We start from the raw sequence: 24,403 nt of genomic DNA, 5'->3' as shown, positions 1-24,403 counted from the left end.
ACCCGTAATATTTGATGTTAATATTTATTTATAATTCTGCCAAATCAGCCTCATAAAACATCCCCTTAAAAGAAACACTGACCAGTAAAAATATTATATTTTTACAACAAGCTTCAACATTTTACAACAGTAATATATTCCATTGCGGTAACAGCTATACATAGCTATATTAATTCTAATATATGTTATACACATTTTATAATTGCACAATAAAATTATCAAAGCTTTCAAGTTTTGAAAGCCGTTATTACGTTGGCCTTTGCAAAATAATAAGTTCATTTACTAACAGCAATATGCTAAAGGCCCATTTAAAACAATATGAGAAGACGGTTGCTATAATTAGTGAACTTATGGTAAATAACAATTATTGGATTGCAATAACAATTTAAATTACTTAACGATGAGGGCGTCTTATTTTTCACGTCATGTCCTTATAAGATTATAAAAGTACCAAAAGCCTAAAGTTGGATCCTCATGCTTTGAAGTTTGCTTAAATAACGGGTTTCCTATCAAACGACCATCTTACTTATCTACCCCTTTAGGGGTTTAAAATATTTCATCATAAATTTAATCAACTGTCAAAATTTCAAGTTTCTGACCATGTGGATTGAACTGTGCATTAATGGATGATCTAACGTTATTAAAAAATAGGCGATATGGTATAAGGGTGCAAATTTAGAATTGTATGTATTTTTTATGCCGAATCATAAAAAATAAACTAAAAATCCTTAGGCGCATGAAAACTCCCATTCGCAGACCTACTGAATAAATGAACATACAAATTTCATATGAATCGGTCAAGCCGCTTCGGAGGACTGCTTTTGTTACAAACACTGTGATACGAGAATTTTCTATAATGGATATACAAATAAAATATTGTTTTCAATTTAATGAGGACCAGGGTGTTTTGGTGTCGTGCCATGTTTACTTATTTTCAAAAGACGTTTCTAAAAATTTTACTTTTTCAACGCAAAGCATAAAGTTATCATCCTCCCATTACTTCACGATTAGCAATAAATTACGTTGGCGGTTATTTCCCGTCCCCAAGGATGTCAACAGCCGGATGGTTTGTAGATAACAGATTATTTTTATCTGGTACGTTGATTAATCAATACGAATACAGGTTCGTTATATTTAACCAAACCAAAGCGATCAATAACTAAATTTACGAGATTAAAGTATCTCGAGGTAATATTACCAATAAGAGATACAGGATTATTCATAAAGCGAATAAGAGAGGCAAAAGTCAGTCATTCATTAAATGAAAAACATTCAACAAGAAAATCGAAAATATGTAGTTTCTATACTTTCAAAATAATGCGGTTACTAATGTAAAATTCAATAAATATTATGAGAATTTTCTGGTGAAGTACTTCAGTTTCATGAATTTTCTACCTGAGTAATGGCTTGTACTTTAATTTAACTAACCCTATATACATTAAATAAGATACAGCAAAAGTCTTAAGAGATAACCGACCAAGTGTTTGCAAACTTTACCATGAAAATTAGCGTTTAATGATATAAAAGTAGCATATATTATTAAGAAAGCTTAAACATTAATATAAACGTTTTAAAAGTTAGTCATAATATTTTATAACATCAAACTTAATTTATTAGTACATAAAAACACATGAACATATCACACAGCGCCATTTAGCGCCACACGAAGCACAAATTATACTATTCTAGCATGGTTGAATTACATATGAAAATGTTTATTTGTAATGTTCGTTGACAAACGCTTTATATAAAGTGGTATAAGCATACAACTATATCTTATTTCCAAAAAAGACGAACCATCATGACAAGTTAAGTGTACCAACTACAGATGATATTCTGCAATATACATACAAAATTGCCATATCCCAACCAAGTGTATTTTACCGACAACGAGATTTCTTCTCTTATAAAAAAGATATCTGGTTTTCACATCTTCAACTAACCCTTTTAAATTCATGGTTATACAACACGAAGTAAAAGAAAGTAACGCTAGTCTATAGACTATATTCTTATTAATAAATATGACTATACGCAGATAATAAAATAAATTTATATTAGGAATGTAAACAATAAAGTACTACATAATCATATCATATCAATTACCTGGTAACCAAAATATTGTTCTAATGAGAATACTATAGCAATCCAAATCCAGCTTTAGTATATGTGAATCTATCATTATGTATTTTACTGACATATATCTATGATCTAGCCCTAGAAGTTGTTTATTACGTACAGGTATGTTTATCAATTTAACAAATTAATGCATATTAACTATATGACGTATAAAAATAGTGAAACTCGTTTTAAGTTAAAGACAATCAATTAACTATCTTCTTCAGATAAGGGATTCATAAATTAGTGTAAGTCTTGTTCTCCCGGTTTATGAATAGCATCCGTGTAAGGTACGGAAATATGAGGGGTGCTCTCTCATTTCCCTTACGGTTACTTTTTGCGCATTCACAGCTCTTTTGTTATGCTCGCTATAGAATATTTTATGCAATTTTCACGAGCTTTAAGCATAACATACAAAATAAGAGCTCATAACAAATTGAAACAAATCTGAATAACTAATATGTCGCTCGTTGACAAAAAAAAATTGTTATATACTGTCATATTCTTCATAATTAAATTCGTTGTATGAGGCGGGTGCTAGCAAATCTTGCTGTGGGTTTGAATTTTCCTCAACTCTCGACTTCTTATGTTTATGTTTCTTTTCCTTACGATCCGATTTATCGGTGTGATCACCTTTTTCTTTTTCCTTATCTTTAGACTTCTTTTTCTTATGTTTCTTTTCCACCTGTTCAAAATAAAATTAATGTTTTTTTAGGTTAATGAAATAACAAACAAACTGATCGCTCGTCTGAGTCGAGTAGTACCCGTCATCTATAAACAAGAACATAATTACGGAGATCACCTTGATATGGGATAAACCTGGCAACCCGCCTTCCCCTGCGCTATGCTTTGTCATCCATGCCATAGTCAGTAACTATTCTGCAGATATTTCTACTGAATATAGTTTCTAATCTGTACTTCTAAAAACTACTTTTTAGTAAATATACATATACAAATAATGTATTATTTTAAAGTGTTTTAGGTACCTTGATGTTAGTTTCTTTAGCTAAATCAGGATCCTCTCCACCTGTAAACATAAATGTATTTATTATGGGTTAGCCTTCTCGAGGGAAACCAGAGCTGTGCAAAACTGGTCTAATTTAGCACTCAATCACATAAGACTAGACAAGTCATGAAAAACAAGTGAAATCCATTACAATTATGGAACTAAGAAGTTATACACATTGCATTCTAATACAAAATTATATACCGACATTTTTCATGACAATTAGGTGCCATTTATAATAATATAAGATGTAAAGTGTTTAGTAGATTTGGACATACAAAAGAGTTTTAGATATTTATTCTCATAACAAATAATTCACTTAATGTGAGAACTAAAAGCATAAACTTATACAAAATTAAATATTAGAGGAAATATAAAAGAAGGTGTATATATATTATATACACCTTCTTTTATATTATATATAACATTTTGCAAGTGACGTTATATCGTTACAAAAAATATCCCACCTTCAGGGGACCTTCTTGCACTGGAATCACCAGCCCAAATCGGAAAATCATTATCCATCGACAACTGCATGTCACTATGCCTGCTATTCAACACGGATAATTTGTGATCAATATTATCTTTTGAGGCCACAGGTTTTTGTAATGGAATATCGTAATTCTCTTTGCTGATTGATGTATGGCTCATTAACTTTTCTATATTGGCTTCTTTGTTAGGTATTGACGTAAATGTGTGGTCAATTGATAGTTTCGGACCTTTCGAACTTTCTGAGGCACTTGTGTCCACATCAAGATCATCTTCATCTACTGTAACCTTTGGATTTGTCATAGTCCCATCATCACTTAAAAAAATGTTTGATTTAAAAATTCGTGAATTAATATATTACAAATAATTTAAATTCAGTCGTAAGGCAATAAAAGCCGGCTGTATCCCGACAAGAGTATGTCCCCTAAAATAGATTTCCTTTCCGATGGTCACGGGTTCGATTAATCGCACAGTACCAACTTTTGTATTCAGGAGTATGATTGTTTATATTGGGTGTTTCATATATGTATTTAAAAAAATGTATTTAAATATTTATACCACTTATCTAGTACCAATACAACAAACTCTGCTTAACTTGGGACTGTGTGAATTGTCTAGGGTTTTATGATTATGAACATTGCTTATACATCTTTAATAAAGTTCTGTCTTTTAAAATTGATTGGATGGACATGCGGAATTAAAAATCGCGCCTTCATAAGATTAAAATAAAAAAGTAGAAAAAGGTGGTATGTATTTCTACCCTGTAATTTTTGAGAATGATATTTTTTGTAGCCTAACTACAAATAGATCTACTACAAGGAGAGTCATCACATCATTGGATGTTATGCAATATATTCACCAAGTAATATATTGTAAAGGTTTATCCCGTGTTGGTCCTATACTAATTGTATACACCTACCCACCCTTAACTTTTCTGTAAATACAATCTTAACTTTGTAATTACATAATATTCTTAATTTGTACCTGTCACTATCGTATTTGACGTCATGATTGGCGGTGGGCAAGGGCGTGAGATCGTCTAAAAAGCTACTATCCAGCGTTCCAGCATAGAATTCATCCAAAGTTCCTGTCGACGCTGCGTTGGGAGCTGACGAATTGCCCTTTTCACTGAAAACGTTGCCAATATTAATCTCATATTTTTTTATGGTATGATGCACTCGCCTGCGCTAACGGTTTACGCTGGCGGGGCACTAGTGGAGGATGATAAAATGAGCATGACGTCAGGTCAGTTAGTCTATCTTGGCAAATGGCAATTTACCACGATGAGTTCTAGGGGGAACTGCGTGGAGGACAACCTGATATGATACATTGCTAGCAATGGGATTAGCCCACATTACTAACATCCACTTCCTCCCAATACTCATACATATATTATCGCCAAAAGCAAACGGAAATTATTAATATAGTTAATTAGTATGGCGTACAGGCCTACAGCCTGACTATATCAAGACAGACAGAAATACAAATTGACACACTTTTTGTTGATGCTCAAATTTGAACTTGGGTGTACTTTAAGATAGTAAACCATTACGCCAAGACACTCTTATTTACACAATTATTATAACTAAAGTAATATTATTTTCTGTAAGATACAACTTACTTGTCACGATGGGGCCGAGATGGTGTGACATCCATACTAACTAAATGTTTAGATTGTAACATTTCAGGGTTTACATACTGAGTTTGTTGCACTTGCGGATTTTTAGAGCCATCAAGTTGTGACTTAGTGGGATTAATTGCTTGTGCTATCTGTATCATTATAAAAATATGTTAATCATTTGTACAAAAAAAAACAAGTGTACATGTAATTGTAAAATAGTATACCTACATGTAAATGTTGTATAAAAATATATGTTACATATACTTATATATTTGACAATTGTACTTTTTACATGTAGACTACATTTAGTTAGATTTAGGATATATTTATTCTTGAAACATTTTCAACATAATTAACCAATTTCGAAATTATTTGCCTATTTGGACATATAATTAAATAGTAGTTTGTTGTGGTTGTTCATCCCTGTACATTGATATGTACATATTACAATAGGTTTAAATAAACAAATAATTTAACATAAAACAGCTAATTGTTTCCGGTATAGATCTTTGATTTCTATATACTACTACTACGACCCCAAATTAAACAAGAGTAACAATTTATGAATGTTTGCAAATTGACTTCATGAATACTATGCAGACAATATTTAAATAAATAAAAATTCATAATTCAACAAATAAACAAAATAACTAGCTTTATTTTGTTTATTTATTCAATACTGACTTTGGCCGCAGTTTAACCCGCGTTAAATTTCTGTCTGTCTGTGCTTATATTATAGTACTGTAAAGTTTCATCAAAATCCGTTCAATAGTTTTTGCGTGAAGGAGTAACAAACATCCATACTTATAAACTTTCGCGTTTATAATATTAATTCCTAGTGAATACGCGACCTCCATTGGCGCTCGCATGCGATAGGGCACATCCAGGCAGTCCGTACAATATATATTAATATATATATATATTATCTTATGATACTTACCAGTGGGTTCACATTTGGTGGCACTATTGGTTTACCAGCTCCCAACACAATACTCGGTGACCTATCATTACTGGGTCGTAGTTCAGACTGCCCATTGTTTTGTTTCCGTTTATTCGCTAAACGATCTAAGAACAGATTGTAGTGAGACTCCTCCGAACTCTAAAACAAATTTATATTATTTTTTATAAGAGTTACCTAATGTAAATTATTTTTAAGAGCTGATTAACATTAAACAAATAATAAACTTTACAGCATATTTAATAATAATATTAAAATTAGGTACGAAGTGGCCCTTAAGTATGAAAACATCATGACGACAATTTACAAATAAAATATGTATTATAGATATTGACATCATAAGGCAGATAAAAATTTTTGCACAATAAATGCTCCACATAAGCTTATAACTTGCAAATGGTGATCTGCTTCCAAGAGATCATATTGATTATTATAGTATGATAAATATTTATATATTTATTAATATATTTATAGAATATATTTTCTATTCTATTCTATTCTATTTAAGTATACTTCTTATTCTAAACTGTTTGTGACAAAATTAAATATCACATACAAAAACTATTAGGTTTCTTTACTGTTTAGAAGTATATTATATATAGTCAGTAGTCAAAAATTACAGCCCATAGCTATTACAAAATTAATATAATTAACTGACTTGGAAATCATCTAATTCTTTTTCAATTTCCTCCATGTCTTTCTGGTTTCTTTGCAGTTGCTCTAATAAACTTGTTTTCTGCAGCCTAAGAAAGGGTATGCTCAGGAACTTGTGTAACAAACGCAGACCAAAACCATTCCTCATTGAAGATTCGGCATATCGTACCGGCGCCGTCCTGTTAATGTATGATAAATAGTCTATTAACTATTAATGTAACTATAGTAAAAAAAATACATAAATGTTGTTAAAAGGTAATAACTTAGAACATTTTTAGGGGGAAATGAGATTGTTTGTAATATGGACTGATGATCTTATTGCTTGCAATATAACATCAGTAGTAATGTACAGTCAGGTTGACCTCCACACGGTTCCCCCTGGGAAACCACGTCTGGGAAGTCACGATGGACTAAGTGAAATGATGTCAGGTCACTTAGTCCATCGTGACAAATTCACTAAGAATTTATCGCAGTGGACTAAGTGACCTGACATCATGCTCATCTTATCATGCTGCACTATGGTGCCCCGTCAGCGCAAACCGTTAGTGCAGGTGGATGCAGCATTTCATTATCATCCATAAAAAATATATATCAAAATTGTTGTCATTTTAGTTAGCATACCACAGTTTTTAATCAATTAGTTAGCATACCACTGGTGCACCATTTCATTGTCATCCATTATAAAAAAAACCATTATCAGTCATGAACATTTAAAAACTAATTTACACATAACTACAGCATTAGGCTCATGCAGTGTACTGGATATTTTTTGTTTTCCTTCTCTGACTAATAACAACTAATTCTTTACTAGATAGTGACAATGAAAAATTATATTATGTATTATTACTTTCATTACAAATAGTATTATAAGTAGTGAATAGATGCTTATATCTCCACCATATGGCGGTTTATTTTAGTGCCCTATTATTGCTGTGTATAATGAATAAAACAAATAAGAATGAACATTTTATGGCATTTTATAATATATATGCACTGCCATGTTTTATTCTCTGCAGCACATATAGATTGGCTGAAAATGCTGCATAGTATTAAATTCACCAACTATACTATGCTTTTACTTAATATACTATTTTATATTGTAATAATAAATAATAAAGGTAAATAATTACATATTGTAATTAACATGACACAATATAAATGTACCAAAATTTACCTGATGAGTTTAGCATGATGAAGTGCTTGTTCTATATGATGGGGATGAACTTGCCGATGATGTTGCATATCACAGTGATTTCCAAGCACAACTACAGGGAGATCAGCAGGTACATGGGACAATTCCTTCACCACATATTCAAATGTCCTGTAAATGATATACTACTATTCAATATATAGTAGTAAGATGTAAAAGTAAATAGTTCATTTTAACTAATAAAGAATATATGCTCATTGAATACATTGTAATAATATGTATAAGTGTTATATATAATAGTTATGAAATTTACACAAACATTACCTAAAATATGAGCAATCAATATTTATTATTAAGCACATATGTTTATTATAACACAAAATATATATAGAGACAACACCATTAATACATTCATCACAAAATTAAGTTAAAAGAATATTATGAAACAGAAACTGTATTGTATATACCATGGTTTTGTAATATCGAACATTAAAATTACACCCGTAGCATTTTTGTAGACATCCAAAAATGAAGCATCTAGCACTGGGGTTTCATAGCCATCTTCAGCTGATTGTGAGGACTGGTTCTCTAATTTTAGTCCCATGGGAGCTTTTTTCTTGGTTCTACCCTTATCAACCACTTCCCACACCTCAACCTAAAATTTTAATATATGACACTGAATTACTATCATGAAAAATGGAGTGGCAATATAGAAAAATTATTTGAACTATTCATACTAATTCGTCTTATGAATATTAAGCTTTTATATCAATTCTCCATCTTTTTTTTTTTTGAGAAAATTTATGAATGAAATTAATGAAATCTTATGCATATTTTCTCTGATTTTTGTCTCAGTTTTCCTTAATAATGTACCTTCCACATAAAATTACTTGATACAGTTCTATGATTATTGACATTAAGTAATTCTACTTAAACAGAAAGGGTTCAGTAACTAGGTCAACTTATTATATGATTTTAATTAAATAATATTATAGGCAAGTCAGCCACTTACTTTTATAATATAATCTGTATTTTTGTAAGTCCAGTGTATAGGCGCTACTTGAATTTGATCAGTAGGTACATAATCTTCAATAAAAGGACCACCCTGTAGTCGCTGAAGAAGGCAGGACTTACCTACGTTTCTATCGCCTTTTATTAATATTTTCACTAAAAGGAACAAAATAATCAATAATAACAATGTTTAGTAATACATTATTTACGTAAGTATTGTTTAGTAATTTAGTTATTTACTATTAAAATGTACTCCTCTAGAAAATTTCTTTTGCAACGAAGAAGACATAGGCATAGGCGCTGGACAGCGATCATCGCTGTTTTTTGCGAGCTTTTTGAGTGCAGAAAACATTTTTGTAAAATTTCCTAAAACCTATTTTAAAGTTTCTACGTAAAAATAGCGATTAAACTGATTTAGCTTGGATGATCGAATGATTTGAGATGTTTACACATTTCTTGGTAATTGATAAATATATTGTAATTAAATTTCTAACTATAATTACATTAAGTATTTCAATATTAGCTATACAGCTTTAGATTAAAAGTAATCAAATTTATTTTGTTTACGTGACTGACAGTGACAGAAAGTCACAGTATTGCGAATGTACACAGTGTACACAACCATTTTTTTTTTTTCATATTCGTCCATCTCCTTTTTAGTGATGGAACAGGCAAAGATCCTTAGACCGTACGGCCTAGTCTACGTTTATACTTCTCCATATTTGAACAAGTGATGAGGCCAAATGCCAATTCTTATGTATGTTTATTCATTATGTTTTCATTCGTGTTCAAAATTTAAGTGTTTAAATTTTTATCGATATAGAGGTAACGTATAAATATATAGGTATATATGTTTCAAAATTAGTTAGCATGTCTTGGATGTCGCGCGGGATTTTTTCCGGTTTCTTGTAAATGTTCAGTAAATTATCAATAAAGACCAAGCGTTAAATATTAAAAGCGGAACATTCGAAAAATATGTGATTTAGGGTCTGACTGCTGTTATTGCACTCTTGACATGCATGTGAATCAATTATTTTCATTCGGCACAAATGACTATTGAATCCAGCGTGACCAAAACGAAGTCGTATAAGGAGTGTGTAAAGTTTCCGGTTTTTATAAACTCTAGATTTAGTGAACCAGGGTGAGGAATTAATATTTTTGTTAATGGAGTAAAACCAATTACCCTTGGTCTTTAGCGAAAGTTGCCACTGTTCGACCCATTTTTGACGAAGTCTTGTAAACTGTAGAAAGAATGTCGGAATAAGGTATGGCAACATCCTTGACAACACCAATGTCATTGTTGGTGATAGTTCTTGCCAGGAAATCTGCGTTTTCATTGCCGAAAACACCAATATGTGACGGTGTCCATAATAAAATAATATCATAACACTCCAATGAGAGGTCATATAATAATTGCTTAATGCTATCTATGATATATTTGGTTTTATAATGTAGTTTGTTACGTTGAAGAGCAGTTAAAACACTCATATAATATTGTACTGTCTGTGACAATTAACCATTTTTTGCAATTGCCCCTATCATCTTTTATATAACAAAGTGCATTTAAAATAGCCAAAGATTCTGCTGAAAAAATACTAAATTCTTTATGTATTCTAGTTCCATGACCGGTTCTGATACTTGGTAAGTATAGAGCAAAGGATGTTCTCGATTCGTTTTTAGAACCGTCTGCAAATATGGATTGATGAGTTGAAAATGTAGATAACTTGTTATAAACTTCTTGTTTGGTCCTTAACTCAGAGTCAATTACAATATTAATATTTAGAAATTTACTTTCAAATGGTCCATGATAACAATTCCAAAATCTATTGCTTTTGTGAATTTTGTATAGCTGATCAATATTGATTGAGTCAGAGAAATCATGAAGTATATAGGGAACTGTTTTAGAATTAGAAAGGGGAAATAAAGAAGTAATATGTTTGAGCTTTTGTAAGAGTGGGTCTTCAGAAAAGGATAATAATTTTAGGATGAATCTTTGTTTTAAGTACCAGAATCTCAGGTTTAATGGTGGTATACAGAACTCTACTTGTAAGGAATTTATAGGGGTTGTTTTCATTGCACCAGTTATGTATCTTAAATTAGTATTCTGAAGTACTTCAAGTTTATGAAGCTCGTTTTGGTCAGAACCAAAACATAGATAGCCATATTCAAAGTGGCTGCGAATCAAGGATTTGTACAGCATTAAAAGGATCTTAGGATCACATTTATATAGAGCTTTGATAATATTAAATGCTTTGGAAGCTTTACTTAGTAAATAATCAACATATTTGTTCCAAGACAAATTGCTACAAAAAATAACACCTAAAAATCTAACTTCAGCAGTAATAGGTAGTTGTGAATTATTATATAATATTTTAATGTTTTTGTAGGATTTATTAGTTTTAGAAAATATTACTACTTTAGATTTGTCAGGGCTTACATCTAAATTGAGGTATTTAAAGTAATCTGTTAATCTTAACAATGAGTTACTTATTATTTCTGTAACTTTATTAATGTCTGGGCCTGAAGAGTATATAACAAGGTCATCTGCAAATTGAAGATTCTTGACATGTGGTCCTAAAATTAAATTAAGTTTGTGTATGTAGAGGATAAAGAGTAGTGGACTAAGTATTCCACCTTGACACACACCTTTATAAGAAAGACGAGGTCCTATTAACTGCTTGTTAACTTTAACAAAAACTTCTCTACCATTTAAAAAGTTATAGACCCAGTTTATAATTTTTCCAGGTATACCAATAGAAACAAGTTCTAGAGTGAGAATGTGATGATTGACATTATTGAATACACCGATAATATCAAAGAATACCCCAATCAAAACTTCATTGCATTTAAGTGCTTTAAATATATCAATATGAAGATGAGTAACACTCTCAGAGGCAGATTTACCTCTACGAAAACCAAACTGGTTTGCTGGTAATAAACAATTACTCTCTATGTAGAATTCTAGTCTTTGTTTTAATAATTGCTCAAATATTTTTCCCATGCAGGAGGTCAGGGTTATAGGTCTATAGGAATCTATTTCATTTGCATTTTTGTTTGGTTTTAAAATTGGAATAATACAATCTTTATTCCAATCGGAAGGAATAAGTGAATCTTTCCACAGTGCATTATAAATACATAGAACAATATTTTTAGAGGTATAAGAGAGGTTTTTAATAATTTATATGGTATGCCATCGAGACCAAATGCTGTATCTCTTCGGGTAGATATGGCTGCATTGAATTCAGAAAAAGTGAAGGGTTTATTTAAATAATTTAATTTGTTACTACTTTCATTAATGTGTGATTTAAATTGGGTCTCTCTCGACAGTGTCAGGAGTATATTTCTTAAGAAAATCAGAAATCCAGTTATTTTTATTTGAAATCTGACTATATACATAAGTTTTATTGAATTTTTTAACAGTATTCCAAATTTTGGAAATGGGTGTGGTGCGATTAAAATTTTCACAAAAATTATTCCAGCTAATTGATTGTTCTTTTTTAAGTATTAACTTTTTTTTGGCTTGTAACCTTTTAAATGTAATATAATTTGCCTCTGATGGGTTGTTTTTAAAATTAACATATGCCTGTTTAGAGTTATCTACTGCAAGTCTACATTTTTCATTCCACCAAGGTAATGGAATCCTTTTATTTTTAAAAGGAATATCAGTTGTAGAGTTTATGGGTTTTGATTTTGATATACAACTTTTGTCTAGAGCTAAATTGAAAATATCAATTAATTTAGTATAACACTGCAGGGGTGAATTACTATAAGTGTAAAGTGTAAAATCTTGTAACAAACTATCTGTGGTCTTCTTATACATGGTCCAATCTATAAGATTGTAATTATGAAATTTGGGATAATCTGAGGATTCTGGTAATCTAGTGCAATTGTTATTAATTACTATTTTTGTTATGGTAAATGGTAAATGGTAGCTACCTAAGGGATCATCAGCTAGTGCAGTGTAGTTGCTTTTTTTTTTGGTTCTGTTTATCGTTTAACGAAAATGCAAAGAGAACTACACCCATATAGCCATGTCTGTATGTTTTTAATATTCTTCTATACTGTGTGCGCTGTAGCATGGTGCGGGTGCGGCGACAGTTACTAATTATACATCTAACAATTGGTACATTTAAGCTAATACAGTTGTTAATGTAATAAATAATTTAGTGTATTACGAATGTGGTGCAGCTACTAAGTTGTAATTTGTAAATCGCTGCAATTTTTAAGAGTCAAACAAAACGTTAAACTATCCCCGCACCATGCTACAGCGCACATGGTATAGTATTCTTAACTATTCTTGCCTGTGACTTAAATGACAATCACAGAATACTTTATTACCGCCTGACATTGTTAAATGGATGTTCGCCTAATAAATGGAGACTAAATGATTAATGTACAAAAATGAGTAGCTACTATAATAGCATGTTATATTTGTATCTCTTTGTATTTTGTTTTATTGAACAAATGGCTTGTTATGTAGGTGTATTATAAAGATAAAGGTTTTCATAGCTTAGTGGCATTAAATAATAAAAAAATATACTAAACATTCTTCACTGCACATAATTTAGATTTTTATTTATATAAATACTTACTAAGGCTTCATTAATATAAATAATATCTTATAGTTTCTGTCAAAGTAACTATGCAACCAAAGTGGCAAATTTATATAGTCGGGAGGCAAAACAGTACAACAAGCTACAATTTAATATGATATAAAACTCGATTACAACTTTAACAAAATTAATAAATTATGATTAAAATAAAAGTATTAATTGGACAACTATTTTATTTCATCAATCCCATTTTGACTTTCTTTTTTCAAATATTTCTTTGCCATCTTTATCTACAGCTGCATAGTATCCCATTGATTCATATTTACTTCTCATATAGGCAATGTATCCCAGTGCTATACCAAAACATGTCAATCCAATACTCATTATGACAATATTCTAGAAGAAAAGAATAAAATTTTAATGTATTTAAAAATAATTACTCACCACTTTAGTAACATACCTGCCTTAACCTACATGGCAAGTATGTTGCTAAAGTTCCAATTTTAATGTTCAATGTATGATTAAGCCCAATGTTCTATATAGAATGAATATATATCTGCAAATATTTCTGTGATCAGCAGGGAAAACTTGATAACTAGAGATAATAACATATCAAAATATATATTTTAATTATTGTAGTTAATTCAGCCATAAAGTTATTCAATGGAAGTCAGAACTGTTACAAAGGATTGCAATCAGTTCGTCTGACACGACAATATAATAGGCGTCTACTGTACAATAAAGTGTCGTAAATAAACTTAAACAAACATTAAAAATTCACTTTTCAAAAATAATTTTTGGTTATCTCCTAAGTTAGCAGTTATATAACATTAGTTGCATAAATATCTTACAGGTTTTGCATATAACTCAAAGTTGATAACCCTGAATGCTGTGCTAGACCTTAAAGATCTAAGTCCATCTCCAGGTTTCTCCTTGTCCTTGCTGGCCATGATTTAGTAGTGTAATGTACAGATGGTGTCTAAAAATATTTATGCACTCCTCTTTCTCAATATCATTGTCGTTTTTACTTTTATATTAAACGTAGTAATTATTTATATATAATTAAATAACTTATATTGGTATGAAAAATTTAATACGAAGAAATTAAAGAAAACGACGTTTAAATAATATTGAAATTGACAATATTGACATGGCAATTTTTGAGTCCAAAATGTCCAAATGAAATTTGTAGCTAAGCTAATAGTTTTTTTTTTTCTACTCCTCCTCCATCTTTGGCTTTGCCTTCGCATTTAGCCAATATCAAAGTTAGGGAAATATACACAGAAATATACGGAATAGAACGGAATTTTGTAGGATAAAGGATTGGTCAGGTTTATGATGTTTACAATGTATATATATTATATATATATGGATATATTTACAATTTTATATTATTATATGATGTACTTGGTCGATGGAAAAACGACTTGTTTAGTATAAATAGTTTATTTTGTTAATATAATATTACGAATGTACTATATAGTTTTTTTGACAATATATATTTTTCATCTTAAAGCGGCGATCGAGTGAGTAGTGATGTGCCAGTGTCACCAACAAACTCCTCCTCACAACACTATTACTAGATTGTGATGCCCAGACAACTTCTCAGTTGTGATAGTCTTGGTCCTGGTAGTCCTTTAGTGAGTAAGTCAGCTTCCATCGTTTTTGTGTCCATATATTTTACTTGGATCACTCCCTCTTTAACACTATCACGAATAAAGTGTAGTTTTAAATCGATATGTTTCGACTTCGATGTGATTATCGGATTCTCACTCAACTTTAGCGCAGCTTGGTTGTCATTAAATATTACAACAGTTTGTTGCGAGATGCCCAAGTCTTCAAATAGTCTTTTTAAGTAAATTGCCTCTTTAGCAGCTTCAGACAATGAGACATATTCAGCTTCGGCTGTTGAAAGTGCTACACACTTTTGTTTTCTTGATGACCAACTAATACATGAGCCAGCATATTTAAAGCAATATCCAGAAAATGATTTTCTGTCCATTTTATCTGCACCCCAGTCAGCATCTGCCAGTCCATATAAATTATTTGAGCATTTCTTTTCAAATCTTAAACCAATAGTTTTTGTACCTTTCAAATATCTGAGAATTCTTTTTGCGCATTTAAAATGTTCTTCATCATAGCTATCATTGAATTGAGATAGATAACTTACGGAGTACATAATATCAGGTCTAGTAGCTACGGCGCAATACATCAGTGTACCAATCAAGTTTTGATACGGTAATTCTCGTTTTTTCTCTTTATTAGGTTTTAATGTCAAACCGGGTTCGATAGGTGTGACAGCAGCTTTACATTGTTCCATTTTGAATTTATTTAAAATAATATCTATGTATTTTTCTTGACATAATTTTATTGAATCTCCTTGGTAACTGATATCTATACCAATTAATCTATTTGGTTTACCTAAGTCTTTCAATTCAAATTTTGTGGCTAAAACATTTTTGATTGTGTTTAGCGTTTTTGAACATGAGTAAGCAATGAGTATGTCGTCTACATATATAGCAACTATGATTTTCACTCCTCCTTTCGCTAGTATGTAAACGCATGGATCTGCTTTCGATGGTTCAAAATGTAATGCTTTCAGTTCATTATCTAGTTTTATGAACCATTGTCTTCCAGATTGTTTTAACCCATATAGAGCTTTTTTAAGTAAACAAATCTTTTCATTATTATCAGATTTTAAATCTTCAAGCATTTTCTTAGCTTTATTGTATATTATCATGTCATTTTTATCTATTTCGTCTATCATAATTTCCATTAAATATTCTTCAAGACAGTCAGGAATTTTCATACTTATATTTTCATCTAATTCGCCATTTAAATAAGCAGTAGTGACGTCCATTTGATTAAGTTGTAATCCTTCTTGTACAGATAAACTTAGTACTGATCTAATTGAGCTTAATTTGGCAACTGGAGCAAATGTTTCATTATAGTCAATCCCTGGTCTTTGGGTAAAACCTCTCGCTACGCTAAGTCTTGCCTTTTTTATTTCTGTATCATTAGGACACATTTTCTTTTTTAATATCATTTTATGATCAATGACTTTTGCGTCTTTTGCTTTTTTCATTATCTCCCATGTACCATTTTTTACATGAGCTCTGATTTCAGCTTTTATGGCGTCACGCCAATCCTTATTTTTTTCTTCTTCACATAGGTATGTCATTTCATATATATTTTCATTGAGTTCTTGTACATTATTCAGAACGTAATCATTATATCGCGATGGTAGTCTTCTCTGCCTACGCGATGTATGCATATTATCTTGATTAACTTGTGAAGTCTGATTGTCATCTGTTTCATTTCGCTCTTCATCACTTGTTGAGATCTCTATATTTGATTGTGTATGTTCATTAGGTATCTCTAATATTGGTGTGGAGCTGGTAGACGGTAAAACAGGTAAGTTTTTATTATTATTATTTATATTTTCCATTTCAATAATTATATTTTTATTTTCATTTTTATTTTCAGGTAGGAGTTTTTCTTCGTTATTGAAGATATCAAAGTCATCACTTGTTTCACTTTCATAGTACATTTTATTTATGAATTTTACATCTCTACTAATATTTACTTCATTTTTATTTGGTATGTAAATTCTGTAGCCTCTTGAACTTTTAGCGTATCCAACAAATACTCCTTCAATTGCTTTCGGTGAGAACTTTCCCCTTCGTTTCTTTATCAGAACAAAAGCTTTTGTACCAAAAATGCGTAAATGATTTGCTGACGGTACTCGTCCCATCCATTTCATAAACGGTGTTTCTTGTTGTAAGGCTTTAGAAGGACTTCTATTTATAAGATAGTTCGCTGTGAAAATAGCTTCTGCCCATAACGAATTAGGAACTTTTGATGCTATAATCATGCAACGGGCTTTATCGAGTAGAGATCTATTTTTTCTTTCGCTTACTCCATTTTGTTGTGGCGTATATGGTGTCGAGAGTCGTCTCACGATGCCATTATCTTTTAAGAATTGTTCAAATTCTTTTCCACAATATTCTGTTCCGTTATCGGATTGTAATGATTTGATCTTTTTATTCCAAAAGTTTTCTACTTTATTTTTATATTCTTTAAATATTTCTAATACTTCATTTTTTTGTTTTAAGAAATATATGCAACAATATCTAGTATAATCATCAATAAATGTCACAAAGTATCTGGAACCAGCCAATGATTCATGTGGCATAGGCCCACAAACATCCGAGTGTATTATTTGTAGAGGTTCATTTGTTTTTATAGCTTCATGACTTTGGAATGGTAGCCTGGTCAGCTTTCCTTTTATACATGTTTCACACGGGTCTAGTTTTCCATTTGTCAATTGTATACCTCTTATCAAATTTTCTTTGTGTAAAACTTTCATATCATTTTCATTTAAGTGACCTAGTTTCTGGTGCCACATAGCATTCTTTTCATTTTTTATTGCATAAGCTGTGTTATTTTTGTCACATTTTAGGTTTGTTTTATTTTAGTAAGTAGTATATCACCTTCATTGTTTTTTATTAATGCCTTTTTCTTTGTAAATAATACAGAATTACCTTTATCAGTGATCTTACTAACGGATATTAAGTTTTCAGATATATCAGGTACATATAATGTGTCAGCGAGATTGCATTTATCACCATCTACCTTAATTGTTACTTTTCCTTTACCTTTTACGTTAGCGGTGTGAAAGTTAGATGCCAACTTTAGCAATCCAGTTTCTGATGATAGGTTTGTAAATTTTTCTTTTTGATAGGTAATGTGTGATGTGCATCCACTGTCCAATACCCAAGAATCTGTATCAATGTTTTCTTTACAAAGTGATAAACATACATTTAATGTTTTTTCTGATTTTTTGTCTTTATTATAATTACTACTTTTATTATATTTATTGTACTTTTTCTTGCTCCAGCAGCTTTCAGTGGAATGGCCCTTTTTGTTACAGTTTTCACATTTTATTTGTTTCAGATTTTTATTATTTCTGCTGTAAAATGCTCCATCGGATCTCTCTGGTTTGTTAACTTGTTTTCTAGCTTCACCTTCTTCGAGTATTTTTACTTTTAAGTCTTCCGGATTTGGTAATGTATCCCTAGATTCTATTGCAATTCTAAAGTTTTCATATGCACTAGGAAGGCTGTATAACATCATAATACTCAATAGTTCTGGATGTATTTTGACTTCCATATCGGCTAGTTTATCGACTATGTCTAGGAATTCATTCAAATGATCGCGAATATCGCTTTGAGAGTCCATTTTTTGTAAAACTAATTTTTTTAGGAGGGTTGCTTTTCTAGCGGGACCTGAACTTTGATAAGATGATTTCAGTTTATCCCAAATCTCTTTTGATGTCTTACATGTTTTTATTTGTTTTAATTCTGATGGAGATATTAGTAATAATATTTCCGATTTTGCCATCATATCGGATTTTTTAAATGCTGCGATAGTTTGGGGACATGCATCTGTTTCTAATTTGTCCACTAACATATTCCCATAAATCGGCTTTTATAAGCACTGCTTGTGCCTGGAGACACCATGTATCATAATTGTTTTTATGTAATGGTTCGATTCTATACGTTGCCATTTTTTATATTATATTTTTCTATTTATTTCATAACTTTGTCGAATTTTCTTACCATACGCTCTGCTACCATTTGATGTACTTGGTCGATGGAAAAACGACTTGTTTAGTATAAATAGTTTATTTTGTTAATATAATATTACGAATGTACTATATAGTTTTTTTGACAATATATATTTTTCATCTTAAAGCGGCGATCGAGTGAGTAGTGATGTGCCAGTGTCACCAACATTATATAAAATAAATGTGGCTAATATTTTATATACATTGGTATCGCTATTATGTAACAAACAATTAATAGATGTAGGAAGTGGGACACGGATCAGAAGGAGTTGGGAAATAAATTCAGAGCGATCATATAGAGGGCAGGAGAAGAACACATGATTAATATCTCCGTACGCTCCACAAGCACATGTAGGGTCAGAAACAATATTAAATTTGTATAGATTTGCTGGTGTACATACATGTCCCAATCGAAGTCTGCAAATAATTGATGTGGTTTTTTTATTAAATTTAAATTTACTAAACCAAGGTTTATAAGGAATAGTTTCTGGTACTAGTCTGTAATTCTTCCCCTTTTCAGTTTCAATTGTCCAAAGCCGATTCCAATCCTCATACAAGTATATTTTTGACAACAAAGCTAGGTCATTACAGTAATTGACATATGGGAATAAATCGCCATCGCGAACAGCATCATTAGCCAGTTGATCAGCTTTTTTATTACCAGATATACCAAAATGGCTTGGTATCCAAGCGAAGTGAACATTTAATTGTAATGATAAGCATTGAGAGAGTAGATCACGAATTTTAAAAATTATCGGAGATTGTTTGTGGGATTTAAAGGGAAAATGTGATAAAGCCTGCAAACTACTAAGTGAATCGGAGAATATTATTGTTTTACATAGTTTAACAAGAAGTACATATTCAATCGCCTTAAGAAGTCCGTAGCATTCTCCAGTATAGACTGAGGTCTCTGGCGGAAGCTTAATTTTTTGATGAATTTTGTATTGTGAATGGTAGACTCCAACACCTACACATTCGCCGTTAGAATGTTTCGAGGCGTCCGTAAAAATGTAGTGCCAATCTTTCCATTCATTATCCATAATATAGTTAAATTTGTCATTGGCGTTAATTTCATCTTTATTTATACCTATATTATATAATATTTGGGGATTAAGTATTAGCGAAGTGTAACTATGTTGGTACAGGGGAAGATATTGAGTCTGATATGTTGGAGATGTAATGTCTTTAAATTTTTGGAAACTTTTCACTAAATAAGGTTGGTCTTTATGAGTCCAATACTTCGAAGAGGCTATCACCTCAGCCAATTCCTTTACTCTAGAAATTAAGAGATTTTTTTTTAATGCTAGGCTACGGAAAAAAAATGTATCACTCAGGTACTGTCTTCGCAGTTTTAGCGGTGGTTCACAACACTCTATTTGTAACGAATTTATTGGGCTGGATTTCATTGATCCAGTGATAAGTCGTAGTGCCTTATATTGAATACAATCCAATTTTTTAAAAGCTGCTGCGTTTGCTGGATTTAATAAAACCGAGCCGTAGTCTATAATGCTTCTAATTAAGGCATTATATAGGAGTTTCATAATAGAAGGATGGGCGCCCCACCATACACCACTAAGACACCTTAAAATATTTAGGTTGCGTTCACATCTCACTACAACGGATTCACAATGTGATACACCTGTGAGTTTTGAGTCCAATACAAGTCCCAAAAACTTTGCCTGATCCTTAACTGATAAGGGGGAATCATCATATAAAACATTAACTACTAATGGAATCCTTTTTCTAGAGTATACAACTACAGTGCTTTTCGATGGGGATAGATCTAGACCATTATTATCTAGCCATTTTTTAAGAAATTGTAATGCTGCAGAAAGGGAATCGCTAATCTCGTTAATTAATCGGCCGGCAACATAGAAAAGCAAATCGTCCGATATTGCAGAACTTTTACACATTTATTTATGGATACTTCTAAATAAATAGTATAAATGTTGTAAAGAATTGGACTCATTACGGAACCCTGAGGTAGCCCCTTCCATACCGTCCTATATATACAATCATTATTATCTAAAGTATATTTAATAAATCTTTCTGTTAACATATTTATAATAAAATTCATTAAATGTCTAGGTACATTCAACATCTCTAATTTATGTTTCAGTATCAGGATATTAACATTATCATAAGCTGCGGTTATATCTAGAAAACCAGCTATTACAGAGTCATTTCTAGAAAACGCTAATCTAATATCTGTGACAAAAATCCCCAAACTGTCAAAAGTGCTCTTACCTTTCCTAAATCCTAGCTGACTATCTGAGAATAATCCATTGTGTTCCAAAAACCATTCGAGGCGATTTTTTATTAAATGTTCCGATATTTTCGCCAATACAGTAGATAGAGCTATGGGACGATATGATGAAGGTTCGGAACTTGGTTTATATATATATATATATTAAAGTTTGTGTTCTCCAAGAACTGGGAATATTACCTGATGTCATAGCTGTGTTGATTAAAGAGAGATAATAATTAAGAGCATCTTCGTCTAAATGTACTATAAAAGAGTATGGAATGCCGTCTTCACCAGGCGCCGAGTCTTTAATAACAGAAAGTACACCTTTTAATTCATTGACAGTGAAGGATGAATTAAGATCAAATGTAGAATCATTATTATTAACTATTTCTGTATTAATAGTTAAAGGATTTACATGGAGCTGTTCTGGAACGAAAGGTGGGGCTAATCTATCTAATATTTGTTCTGCAAGAGTGGGAGAAATCTTTTGTTGTTGAGATACATTAAAGGCCGATCTAAATCTACGTATATTTTGCCAGATAATAGAAGGATTGACATTAGGACATAATGAGGCACAAAATTTACTCCAACCTTCAATCTTTTTTTGTTTTAATAAGTTTTTAGTATTATAAGCTACTTCTTGATATTTTTTATAGTTATCTTCAGACATGCAGATACAATACTGTCTTTCAGCTATTTTCCTTTGTTTTACTGTAATAGTACACTCTTCGTCCCACCAAGGTGGAGAGGGTATTGTACTAGGACCACTATTTTTTGTTGGAAATGTTGAATCAGCTGCCTCAATTAATAATTTAGCTAATGACAGAGAACACTCTGACACATTGTCATGGGATATTTTGGGTAAAGTTGTTAATTTTTCATGTACTTTCTGTTTGTAGTTGTACCAGTTGGCATTACTTAATTTATACCTCATACGGGGCTGTTTCATCTGCTGCAAGGGTTTTGAAAAAGGAAAAGGAATTAATAATGGATAATGATCACTATTATAACTATAGTTAAGCGGACACCAAACAAGAGATGAAGCAAGATCTGGTGTACATATCGATAAGTCTGGTGAGCTGAGACCTTCAGTGGGTCTTGTGATGCGTGTTGGCATACCAGTATTTAAAATACATAAGTTATGGGAGTCAATTAACTCCAATAATTGGTCACCATAACTATTGGATGAAGAGGAACCCCAAGTCTGATGGTGAGAGTTAAAATCTCCTAAGCATATAAATGGTTTTGGTAGGATGTTGAATAAATTATTGACTTCATTGAAAATGGCATTACTTGGGCGGGAGAAATATATAGACACATAACAAATACTATTCACTATAATAGCAATAACAGAGATATCATCACTGTGTGAAGGCAAAGGAAGAATATTATAGGATAAAGAATTCCTGATGAGTATGGCGACTCCTCCATACCCATCAGGTCTGTCATTCCTTAAACAGGAATAACCAGGGATCTTAAAAATAGATCCCGGTTTTAACCAAGTTTCTTGTAAACAAATTATGAAGGGATCATATTTATTAATGATGTGTATAACATCATGTTTTTTATTGATGAGACTCCGGCAGTTCCACTGTATGGCCTGAGCTTGATCCATTATCTGTGATCTTATATATAGTATCAATAAGTAAAGCTACGTTGGACGGTGATATATTTGAATTCGATTGTTGTCAAAGGTCTAATAATGTTTTTATAATTGCTGAAATCTGAATATTTTTATCATGATTATTATTATTAAAAATGGGTTGAGATGGAGGGAGTGTGGGACTTTTTATGATCTCATTGTGTGCATATTGATCATATCCTCTTGAGAATTTTGGTAGGGCTTTTGGTTTCAGAAATACTGTCTTTTTATATGACCTATTTTGGTTATTTACAGGAACTGTATTTAATGTAGTATAGTTTGGAGATTTGTCATTATTTATATTAGATGGGGAGGAAGGAGCTGTAAGTAAAGCATCTGCATAAGACATTTTATTAAGTGGTGGATGTAATTTGACGGCTTCCATATATGAAATACAACTCTTACTCATAGTCTCTTTAATTGCTTTTTGCCGGTCAAATTCTAAACATTTTTTACTATTTGCTTGGTGAGAACCCTTGCACAAGCAGCACCAATAGTCATTTTCATCAATATTGCAATTCTCCCCTGAATGTCCCTGTCCACATTTAAAACACCTTGGAGTGGCCCTACATTGGCTTTTAACATGGCCATACCTACAACAGTTGTAACATTGTACTGTGGGATATATATAAAGGATTACAGGTAATGCAGTATAACACATATAAACTCGGGTTGGTAGTACTTGTCCATCAAAAGTAAGAACAACAGTGCCTATATTTTCAAATGTATTTGTAATATCGATATTAACTTTCCTTTTAAGCCTTCTCAATTTAAGTATTGTACCGCAACCTGTTGGGACACTTATATTTTGTAAAATGTCTTCATCAGACCAATCAGTGGGGACACCCCTTATTACACCCATACGTGTAATGTTAAAAGTAGGAATAAAAGCTTTGTATTTTTCAGTTGTTAAACTTTGATTGCATAAGAATAAATTTGCTGCTGTGAAATTTGAGAAAGACAAACTAATTCTATTACGACCAATTCGTTTAAGACTACCATTCACAATACCATTAATTTCTTTACATTTCAGAAAGCGACCAAATGTGACGGGATGCAATGTTGTGTTGCTGTTATCATCTGAGAATTCCCTCTGGACATGAATTATATATGGTGCTGCATCTGATGGCTGATACCTAGTGCGAGCAATAGGTGTTCGAGTGATTTCAGTGTTTTGTGTAATATTATTGTTAAGAGCAGTAGAAACTGCATTTTGAGATTTGGAATTGACTTCAGAATCTTTATTATTATATTGATCTATTATTGTTGTTTCATTTGTTATGCATGCACAAACATTTGGTCCCATCCTTTTTGAACCGTGTCTCCT

General features: G+C 31.6%; 2 protein-coding genes and 1 long non-coding RNA gene across 4 annotated transcripts; 1 reads left to right on the top strand and 2 right to left on the bottom strand.

Moving 5' to 3' along the window:
• Window positions 1-78: 78 nt before the first annotated feature.
• Window positions 79-9,592, bottom strand: LOC131844621 (rab-like protein 6). Of its 2 annotated transcripts, XM_059193564.1 has the most exons (12): window positions 9,508-9,592; window positions 9,245-9,370; window positions 9,006-9,160; window positions 8,461-8,648; window positions 8,018-8,164; window positions 6,848-7,022; window positions 6,172-6,330; window positions 5,232-5,380; window positions 4,595-4,738; window positions 3,589-3,926; window positions 3,102-3,142; window positions 79-2,800 (listed from the first exon to the last, which is right to left on the bottom strand). In XM_059193564.1, exons 2-12 carry the CDS (start codon window positions 9,354-9,356, stop codon window positions 2,603-2,605), a joined length of 1,806 nt encoding a protein of 601 aa, XP_059049547.1. In that variant the 5' UTR covers window positions 9,357-9,370; window positions 9,508-9,592; the 3' UTR covers window positions 79-2,602. The 2 variants fall into 2 exon arrangements, with proteins under 2 accessions (XP_059049547.1, XP_059049545.1); XM_059193562.1 differs by having other exon boundaries at window positions 9,245-9,580.
• A 4,122-nt stretch (window positions 9,593-13,714) lies between these two features.
• Window positions 13,715-14,722, bottom strand: LOC131844482 (small integral membrane protein 8). Its single transcript, XM_059193387.1, has 2 exons — window positions 14,409-14,722; window positions 13,715-13,953 (listed from the first exon to the last, which is right to left on the bottom strand). The coding sequence occupies exons 1-2, from the start codon at window positions 14,505-14,507 to the stop codon at window positions 13,798-13,800; spliced, it is 255 nt and encodes an 84-aa protein (XP_059049370.1). The 5' UTR covers window positions 14,508-14,722; the 3' UTR covers window positions 13,715-13,797.
• Window positions 14,723-21,601: 6,879 nt separating this feature from the next.
• LOC131844430 (uncharacterized) lies at window positions 21,602-24,337 on the top strand. Its single transcript, XR_009357591.1, has 3 exons — window positions 21,602-21,872; window positions 22,334-22,644; window positions 24,110-24,337. It is a non-coding gene; the product is annotated as an uncharacterized LOC131844430 (long non-coding RNA).
• Window positions 24,338-24,403: the final 66 nt, after the last annotated feature.

Source organism: Achroia grisella, unplaced genomic scaffold (genome assembly GCF_030625045.1).
Source record: "Achroia grisella isolate CSIRO2021 unplaced genomic scaffold, CSIRO_AGI_Agris_v1 utg402, whole genome shotgun sequence".
In the NCBI taxonomy this organism is placed as follows: domain Eukaryota; kingdom Metazoa; phylum Arthropoda; class Insecta; order Lepidoptera; family Pyralidae; genus Achroia; species Achroia grisella.
The sequence above is the reverse complement of the archived record's forward strand: the minus strand, read 5'-3'. Positions and strand labels throughout refer to the sequence as shown.

Coding starts and splice junctions, on each gene's coding strand:
- LOC131844621 (XM_059193564.1), bottom strand. CDS start 9,356: ATGTTTTCTGCACTCAAAAAGCTCGCAAAAAACAGCGATGATCGCTGT. Junction 6,331..6,847: donor AAGAATTAGATGATTTCCAA/GTCAGTTAATTA, acceptor AATTTGTTTTAG/AGTTCGGAGGAGTCTCACTA. Junction 5,381..6,171: donor CACCAAATGTGAACCCACTG/GTAAGTATCATA, acceptor ATAATGATACAG/ATAGCACAAGCAATTAATCC.
- LOC131844482 (XM_059193387.1), bottom strand. CDS start 14,507: ATGGCCAGCAAGGACAAGGAGAAACCTGGAGATGGACTTAGATCTTTA. Junction 13,954..14,408: donor TTGAGTTATATGCAAAACCT/GTAAGATATTTA, acceptor CTTTTCTTCTAG/AATATTGTCATAATGAGTAT.